The 9,866-nt window shown below is 59.8% G+C and overlaps 1 protein-coding gene across 1 annotated transcript; it reads right to left on the minus strand.

Annotated features, from left to right (window-relative positions):
- Positions 1-2,652: 2,652 nt before the first annotated feature.
- Positions 2,653-6,717, minus strand: LOC117639545 (transcription factor Sox-2). Its single transcript, XM_034375327.1, has one exon. The coding sequence runs from the start codon at positions 6,560-6,562 to the stop codon at positions 5,216-5,218; it is 1,347 nt and encodes a 448-aa protein (XP_034231218.1). The 5' UTR covers positions 6,563-6,717; the 3' UTR covers positions 2,653-5,215.
- Positions 6,718-9,866: the final 3,149 nt, after the last annotated feature.

Raw genomic sequence — 9,866 nt, forward strand, 5'->3', positions numbered from 1 at the left:
AAATGGTCGGTAAAATACACACGAGGCTTGGAAAAAGGAAAAGTCCAGAGAAAGGGAAGGGAGGGGGGGGGGGGTGTTTGGAGAGCACAGGCCGTGTGCTGGAGAACAAGGAGCTCTCGCCAGGTGGAGCCCTCTAGCGGCCGGTGACGCAAGCGTCTGAGGGAAGGCTGTTGGCTTGTCGCGGTGCCGGTTCGTCGCGGCGGGGCGGGGCGGGGCGGGGCGGGGCGACCGTGCGACCCCCTTCTTGGCCGTGGGCAGGACGGGGTTGGGTTTGGCTCCCCTCTGCAGCCATGTCTGCCATGTCCGCGACAGCCCAGCGTTAGCGGAAGAAGCGAGCGACGTCGTACTCTGGAAAAATAAAGCAATAAAAAGGATTACACTTTTTTTTGGCGAGGAACGGTGATGCCGCGGCTTCGCGTGCGACCGCCTCCTGTCAGCCTGCCTGCCCGCCTGCCGGTTTGTCCGCCGGCATCGCAGGCCGTATCGTCAGATTCCCCGGCGAGCCGGCAGAGCACCAGTTTGTTGTTGGCACCGCGGGGTTGGTACTTGTGGACTTGGGGTCGCGCTTGTAGCCTTGCCACCCCCGAGCCCCGAGGCCTGCACACTGAGAGTCGTCGCTCTGTCTCTCTCACACCCGTAGGAACGCCCCGTGAGTGCGAGAGAGACAGAGCGACGAAAACGACTCTGCAGAGGCGCGCTCTCTTGAGCTCTAATGCGTACTGCGCGTACTTGGCGGTTGCACCGCGCCGCGTACAGCTAATGGTCAGACAGCAGGCCGATTCGTCGCTCTGTCTCTCTCGCACTCACGGGGCGGTCCGGAGGGGTGCGAGAGAGACAGAGCCCGCTTTTTTTCCCGCCCGCTCCCCCTCCGTCCTCCGCTCCACCAAGAAGTGGAGGGTGAAGTCCTTGAAGGCCGAAGGGTCGGCGGGCTCCCCGTCGGCGACGCCGCGCCGCCGCCAGCCCTGTACCCGTTTGTTCCTCGCCCTGGTGTTTATTTCTGAAGTTCAAAGTGAAGGTGTGCTGACCTATCCCACGGACCGGGTCCGCCTGCCCCGCCGTGCCCCGCCGTGCCCCGCCGCGCCCCGCCGCCGGCCGTCTGAATGGGACTCCCACAAAACCCTTGACCCAACTTTCCGAGCCCCGCCACTGCTCCGCCGGCTCCGCCCATTGTGTGTCAGCGTTTGGACCGGCAGCCCCGAGAAGGCCCCGCCCCGCGCCGCGCCGCCCCGCGCCAGTGAAAGTGGAAGTGAACGGTGGCAGCGCAGCGCGGGGTATTCTCGGCCAGGATGGCGTTTTTGCGGCGGACTGTACCTACCCCTACCGGTGCTAAACGCCGCCGCGGCGCGGTCCCCGCGGTCCCCCTCCCGCAGCACCCGCAGCCACCGGGGACGACGCGGCCGACGCGGCGCGGTCCCCGGCGACGACATGCAACGGCCGAGGGAGGAGGAGCGCACCCCGGGGACCGCCGGCACGGCCGGCCCGGTGCGCTGCGCGGCCATGATTGCAGCGGGGAGGCCTGGTGGTGCTGGTGGTGCCCTCCGCGCTCCCGTCGCCCCGTCTCCCTCGCACTCACGAGGCGTGCCGCAGGGGTGCGAGAGAGACGGGGCGACGAGAGCGCTGGCGCGTCCGAGGGGAGGGTCATAACCTCGTAAACATGTGGCGTTAAAGCGTGTTTAATATTGGCGCCACACGGACTGCCGGCGACTATCGGCCGCCTGGGACTTGGCCGCCCCACCCCGCCCCGCCCCGCCCCGCCCCGCCCCGCCCCGCGCAATCCCGGGTCATCGCTGTCATATCTTATTCCACTAACTCTCCCGCTTCTTCTCCTGGTGGTTGCACGTCGAGGCAAGGCGGCGGCGCACCGATTCGCTGGCCCTCCGCGAGGGTGGGATGGAGTTGTTGTCGTTCGGACACCGTCATGAGCCATATTGAAATTCCGAGCGGTTTGGGGAGATTTATCATATTGGAGAGAGAGAGAGAGAGAGAGAGAGGGAAAAAAAAAGAAAAAAGACGGTCGCGCCTCGGGGATTATGGGTACTGCCCAAATCGATTCGGTTTGTGTGCGCTATGAAATGCTACTATACACTGTAAAACTGTGAATTATTTGTTTCAAATGAAACGAAACCCGACCTCTAAACTACACAAAAAAAACTTTCAAGATTTGTATTCACTTTGAATTTGTTCATGAAAATACAGAAATAACTTCAACAGCTGAATCTACTTTTCCTGTCAGTTTAAATTTCGTTACTTGGCCAATTTCAATTTGGTCAGTTTTCCTCCACTCGTAAAACGAATCCACCGATGCGCCGCGGTGGCAACACACTGTGGAAACACACCGAGGTGTCAAACTGTTCCCCTTTCGTGCCGCCGACTGACTGTGATGCCGCTGTTTGATTGGCCAGATTGCGTGCTTCGCTATCGATGCATCTCCTTTCGTGTTTCCCGCGCTTGCCGCTTGCTGCTTGCGCCCATTGTCAGCACGGTCACAGTGTAGTCACGCAGGCCGGACTAGATTCATTAGTCCGCCAAAACAAAGTTTTGTTGCAAGCCCCTGACGGCCGAAATTAGCTTCTGTCTCTTTTCCTGATTTGAATCTTTTCGAGTGGGGATGAGTATGGTACAGTAGTTTCAATGAAAGTATAACAAGGCAAATACAGACTTCAAACTTTTTTTTTATTATGTTCATGTCGTCTTGATTGAAAATGGTTTGAAAATGGAAACATTGAACAGAGATCGTGCCATAAATAATAAACTTTGTTCAATACAGGCCAACAAATTTTCACATTGACCACATTTACATATATACATATGACTGGGGTTTCTCTCACATAAGCTCCAAACTTTCACAATAAAAGAATTTATAGTCCCACAATGCTAACAATTTTCACTTATGTACATATGTTATATACAATCGAAAGTGTATGAACAGTCTTCAAATAGATTACAGAAAACCTTGCTAAGAGATGGAAATCAATATATATTTATATATTTATATATGTATAAATCTAAAATAAATTCTTATTTACATACCACTTACAGCCCATCAGTTTGAGCACGACAACTCATTGGTGTCGCCCAGGAGGACGAGTTGTACTAATATAAACGAACCAAAACACTCGCCTAGTGGTACTCATTTTGGCGTCACCCTTGCCGTCACAGTCATCACTTGCATGCGTACTCACTATCGGTGGGCTATAACAAGATATGAACCAACTGAACGAATTGACGAAAAACAATCAAAAATTGAAAACAAGTTGGCGGCTTGAAGGCGAGATGAAACACGTATACATGTCGGCCTGCAGGCTCACTGCAGGGGTTCGACCAGTTGGACCGCAGGGGGCGGCCTTGGTCACCCTTCGACCTCCGACTGCCTCCACCGCCGGTACCCCGCCCCGCCCCGCCCCGCCCCGCCCCGGGCAGGCCGACGGCACCCTCAAGAGCACCGCCCCCCGACCGTTGCAGGGAAAAGAATCCCAGCGCTTTGGGAGCACAACCAGTCGCGGCCAGGAAGTCCTCGGACGTCGGCCGAACGCTCTCTGTCTCGTTCGCGCCCATCGCGAAGTCAAATGAGCGGGAACGAGACGGACAAGGGACGCACGGCGGACGCGCCGGGCCGTGGCACGCTCCGGAAGAACGGAAAACTAAGAAAAAGTCAAAACAACGCGTGGGAAATCAAACTGCGGTGTGAACGGGCGGCGAACTCGCGGTCGCGCCACTAAAAACTAAAACACAAAACAGCCTCTGACAAAAGTTTGAGAATCACCGGGAACTTTCATCCATATCAAAAATAGAATCGCAGCCGTATCAGCGCTGTGCCCGTCCTATTTTATGACTGCCCTTAAAATTAAAAATACCACAATTACGATTATCCTAGAGTTCGCCGGGCTGGCCGGGCGGCACACACACTGTGATGGCCCGGCCCAGCCACGCGCTTTCACTAAATTATCACTAAAGCGTCGGCGCGGCCGGGTTCTAGGGACGGCCCTTGGTTCACACCGCGGTTTGGAGGGAATTCGGTCTACGGCGTCGCGGCGAACGCCTTGGAGAACGCCATGGAGAACGCCTTGGAGAACGCCCGGGCCGCGCCGTGCGTGCGTGTCTCCGGGGGAGGCCCTCAAGACGCGCGGCGCGGCGGGGCGTTCCGTGACGAGACGTGACGAGACGTGACGAGACGTGACGAAAAGTGACAAGGCGTGACCGTCGCCCGACGTCGCGCTGCGCAGGTCGTGACGCGAGTGGCGGTCACGCGAATTGAGTACCCAAAGCGCTGGGGCGGGGCGGGGCGGGGCGGGGAGGGCTGGTCTTAGCGCGCTCGGTAGCGGTAAAGGTTAAAACATAACGCGCGAAATTTGGCACAGGAACAACCAACAATGAGATCAACAACTATCGCGGCAAAGATTCTTTTAGTTTAAAAAAAAGACAAAAAAAATGTCGCCCTTTCGGAGCGCGCAAAGATCAGCCCACCGGATACCAGCAGCGGGCGAGAACTACCGAAACTAGGATTTAAGCACGTAACTCAACAGTCTTAGAATATCCCTAACTTAAACAAACTGTCCATCTGAATCTTGATAATATTGCGCCTAGTTCATACAAGGAAATCAACAGAACGAAACAACGGACTGTACCCAAGAGTAATAATAATCACTGGTTGACAACTCATCGCACTCTCACACAAACACGCACGCATCCTCTCTCTCTCACTCTCTCTTTGTGAATTAAAAAAGTGACTCGAACAATGACTGAGTTTTAATAAGAATCATAATACGAATCAATAACGTGTTCTAAAAAAGCAATCTAAAAATTGAATGAACATGAACAAGAAGTACTTGCTTTCAAAACAAAACGATTTTTTTACTTTCTCACTTTAAAAAACAGAATGAAACCATTCGAAAAAGGCAACAAGGACTCACTCACAGTGTAGCCAGCCGCGACTAGACACAGCCTTCCGCGCGCTACGTCAACGTCATCACCAAAAAAGAAGAAAACACAACGAGGACCACCGATAATAATAAAACACTCAAACTTAATGGAACACAACGTCCTAACTTAAACTTAGCACACATCACAGTCTCGGCCTTAACAAATAAGCAAGGGGGGAGGGGTAAACAAGGGGTGGCTCCACAGCGAGTCCGATGGATGGATGGCACTTTTAGCACTTTCAGCACTCGGGCATGCCGTACTGCTTCTCGTACTGGCACGACCCGAGGGCGAGGTCCTACATGTGCGACAAGCCCATGTGCTCCTGCTGCTGCGCGTGCTGGCTGTACTGCTGCTGCATTTGCTGCAGCCTCTGCTGCTCGGGGTCGGGGAGGTGGTACATGGAGATGAACCGGTTGAGGTCGCCGGTGGGGGTGCCGCCGCCCGGCGTAGGGGGTCCTCCGGGCGGGCCGCCGGTGTACTCGCGCTTCACGACCACGGGGCTGGGCCCCGGGGACGGCGACACGGGTTCAGACTTGATGCTGCTGCCGCTGGGGCTATGCGAGGACGACATCTGCGAGCCGGGCTGCTGCATTTGGTAGGGGGAGCCCGCCGGCCCGGGGACCGTGGTGGGCGACGAGTACATGCCGTACGACGAGCCGTTCATGTAGTTGAGGGAGTTGTGCTGCATCTGGCTCATGTCGTACCGCGGGTAGCCGTAGTGCTGCTGGTAGCCGCTGGGGTCGGTGGGCATCATGTAGCCGTTGGGCATGTACCCGTTGGTCAGGCTGGGGTACATGTCCCGACCGCCCTGCTGGCCGCCGGGCACCGTCCGTCCGGGGTCCTGGCCGCCGGGCAGCAGGGGGCCGCCGCCGAGGGGGTACTTGTCCTTCTTGAGGAGCGTCTTCGTCTTGCGCCGCGGCCGGTACTTGTAGTCGGGGTGCTCCTTCATGTGCACGGCGCGCAGCCGCTTGGCCTCGTCGATGAAGGGCCTCTTGTCCGTCTCGGATAGCAGCTTCCACTCGGCACCCAGCCGCTTGGAGATCTCCGAGTTGTGCATCTTGGGGTTGTCCTGCGCCATCTTGCGCCGCTGGCCGCGCGACCACACCATGAAGGCGTTCATGGGCCGCTTGACGCGGTCGATGTTCTGGTTCGCCTTGGAGGTGTTGTTGTTGTTGTTGGTCGGGTGCTGGCCGTGGTGCTGGGTCTGCGGCGGCGCCTGGTGGTGGTGTTGTTGCTGCTGCGGGTGCCCCAGGCCGTGCTGGTGCTGCTGCAGCTGGTGGCCCCCGAGGGGGCTCTGGTGAAGGGGGCTGTGGTGGCCGATGGGGCTCTGCAGGGGGCTCTGGTGGCCCAGGGGGCTGTGGTGGCCCAGCGGGCTGTGCGAGGGCTGGACGTGGTGCTGGTGGCCCTGGTGGCCCATCTGCGCCATGGTGTGCTGGTGCTGGTGCTGCAGTGGCGGCGACAGCGGTGGCGACTGCACAGCGTGGGCCTGCTGGGGCTGCTGCGGCTGCTGCGGCTGCTGGGACGACATGTGCATGTGCCCCAGGTACGAGGACGGGTGGTGGCCATGCACGTGCAGCGCGTGGTGCGGGGGCACCGTGGCGTGCAGGCTGCCTCCCTTGAGGTCCGACTCCATCGTCAACATGTCGTCTGCTCGTGGTGCGTACAGCTTGGCGTACAGCTTGGCGAGCTCTTTCACTTCACACACTCATAACACACTCGTTCACTGTTCACTCTTCACACTGGTCACTGTCACTCGCGGGTTCGCGACGGCGCGTGCATGCGTGCGGCACGGCGGCACGGCGGCGGGGCGCGCTGGCTGGGCGGCACGGGCACGGCGGCACGGCGCAACGGACACGGCGACACGGCAGGGCGAGACCGCGCGGAGCCTCTCGACACACAGTACGCACCTCCACCCTGTACAGAAGGCCTTTCTCGTCTGCCAGCGGCACAGGCCCATGCAGGCAGCGCGCAGCGCGGCAGCGTCCCGGCCAGGCCTCCCGGCGCGTTGCCCGCCTGCCGCCCCCACCTCGCCCCCACCTCGCCCCCACCCCGCCCCACCCCGCCCCACGCCAGCGGCGCGCCCAGCGGGTCGATTGGGTGGCGGGAGCTGCCATGCGGCCCACCGGCCAATGGCAGCGCGCAGCCGCGCGCGGAGGGGCGGTGGGGGGAGCGCGCCGGCGGTGGTGGGGGGGCGGTGGTGGGGGCGGCGCGGCCGTGGAGGGGAGTGGCCTGCGTGGAGCCGCGCGGGCCGCTGCCGCCAGGTGAGGCTGACGCGACGCGGACGCGACGCGCGACGCGAGGGCCACAGCGCGGTCGCCGCACCGCGCGGCGTATGGAGCGCGGGGCAGCGCAGGGCAGCGCAGGGCCCTAGGGGCATCACCCTGCGCGGGTATCACCGCGGCCCCACGCAACAGATGACTCACACGGCGCCCGGTTAATATGCGAGTACCTCCCCGACGATCTCGGCGACCTCCACCCAGTCCGTGCGATCGGCCAACGTCACGAGCGTCCAGCCGCTTCGGCCACCTTCGGGCGGCCTCGGGGCGCCTCGCCTCACGGCCTGCCGTGTGTTCGTGCGGCCCGAATTAGTGCGACGGCGAGGTCGGAGGACGCTCGGCTACCTCCCGCGAGGCTCCCGCGGGCCGCCACTCTCAATCCCGCGCCTTCTGCGGCCAAATGTTGACAACGCCGCCGGGGGGGAGGGGGGGGGGCGCTCGTGACACACGTTGCGTACCGACGCGACGCCCCGCACTGTATTTTGATCGACCACTTGTGGCGTGGCGTCGCGGTGGGGCGGGGCGGGGCGGGGCGGGGCGTGCATACATCGCGCCATGCAAGACGCAACAAGACCGGTCGTCATCAGTAAAGGGACGACGCCCCGCGACGCCCCCTTCAGACCTTCAGTCCTTGAGTCACCTGTTCCGGAAGCTATTCGCAAACACTGAAGAACAACGCCACCGGCCGGCCGGCCCTAGGCCAGCCCGACCCACTGTCGACGTCGCGGCCCGGCTCGGCTCCGGCCGGCCCGGCTGCGCTCGCCGCACCGCGCGCCCCGACTCGTCAACAATCAGACACTTGTTGAATACACCACAAATCCCTTGGTCTGTTTTGTTTGGCCTCCTCCAAGAGCGAGCGAGACAGCGATGACCCCGTCGCATTGTCCGTCTCCGCTGCTATCGCGCTCACACACACACAAACACCTTTAGTCGCGTGCCGGGCTGTGTCGCGGGGCCATTGTGGTGCACCGGGGTCGCATTCAATTAGCCATTTAGCCCGATTTAAGAATAATCGAAGAGGATGCACCGCATTGCAATCTCTTGCATGCACACACACACACACACACACACAAATAATAATAACGGAACCGGTGGATAAGGCCAATGTCCACTGATTTCTGTCAGTTCAGACCCTGGCCTGCGATTTGCTGACTCATTTTTTGCCATCCTCCCCAGGGTTTCAAGATCATTTCATCCTAGCCAAGTTACATTTTCAAAAAAGAAAACGAAAATCATGAGGCCGCACCCCATCGTACTGCACACTCTGTCCGTGGCGTATCTGCGCTGCCTCGCTGCTTGCACGGCCACTTTTCGCGCTACGCTGCTTTCTGATTGGTCGGCCCGGTCCAGGCAGGCCACGGCAGGCTACGGCAGCCCGTCAGGCCGTCCCGTCCGTCAGGGTGGCCCCGGCCCTCACTCTCCGCGCTGCATGACGTTTTGACGTGCGAGTCATCAGCCGGCCGATGAGCAGATGCGAACAGCAGCGCACTGAGCGTCGTCGCTCCGTCTCTCTCGCACTCACGGGGCGTCGCGTGTCGGTGCGAGAGAGACAGAGCGACGAAAACGACTCTCAGTCTGCAGCGGCAGCCAAAGCCTCACCGGGCGGCACGGCGGCGCTGCTGCAGGCAGACTGAGAGTCGTTTTCGTCGCTCTGTCTCTCTCTCACCTCCACACGGCACGCCCCGTGAGTGCGAGAGATACAGAGCGACGACAACGGCTCCCAGTCTGCACAGCCAGCGCAGCGCAGGACCCACACGTCGGCCGCACATCCTGTCGGATCCTCATCCAGGCACTGCAAGGCTCGCGGGGCTGGGGGAGGGGATTTTACGGTGTGCAAGAAGTGCCGACCTAGTGGTGCAACCGGTGCAACCCCCGAAGAAGAAAAATTGGTACTGCAGCTCCGTTTGCTGCTTTGCTGGCTATCCTCACTGCGCCGCTGCACTATACTGTACTGTGACGAAGATTTCCGAAATTGTTTTTCTCTCGCGTTCCATTCTGGTCCCGGCAATATGGACGTCGGCGCCGTCGTCCCCTCGGAAAGAGGCTTATGTGAGTGCGAGTGTGTGTGTGTGTGTGTGTGTGTGTGTGTGTGTGTGTGTGCTAGTAGTGCAAAAGCGCGGGAAAAGGGCACGCGGGGCTGTGGTGGTATCTGTATCCTGTATATTCGGATTCCGAAGAGCGTCGCTCTCTGTCTCTCTCGCACTCCCCATCGAGCGCCCCGCGGGTGCGAGAGAGAGAGAGAGCGTTCGGCATCAGCCCGCTGTATTGCGGCGGCGGAGTAGCCGGAAATTAAAGACCGCGCCCATCACGTCACATGACGCGCGGGCCGCGGAGGGAGAGGAGAGGGAGAGAGAGAGAGGGAGAGGGAGAGAGGAGAGAGAGAGACACACAGCGAGAGATTTGGGAAAGTGATGGCAAAAGTGGAGCGATCGAAAGGAGTACGTACAGCACCGCGGCCGCTACTGTCTGCGCCGTGTGCGTGAGAGAGAGAGAGAGAGAGAGAGAGAGAGAGAGAGAGAGAGAGAGAGAGAGAGAGAATTATTTCTCGTCCGAGACGCCTGTTCAGGAAAGAAGCAGGGGCCGGGCAGGGCGGCAGCAGACAATGGCAACACAGGGCACACTTGTGTTGATTGCGACTGCGATGGGTTTATACCGATTCCGAGCCTTGTG

The sequence above is a fragment of the Thrips palmi genome, unplaced genomic scaffold, assembly GCF_012932325.1.
Source record: "Thrips palmi isolate BJ-2018 unplaced genomic scaffold, TpBJ-2018v1 HiC_scaffold_11, whole genome shotgun sequence".
NCBI lineage: Eukaryota > Metazoa > Arthropoda > Insecta > Thysanoptera > Thripidae > Thrips > Thrips palmi.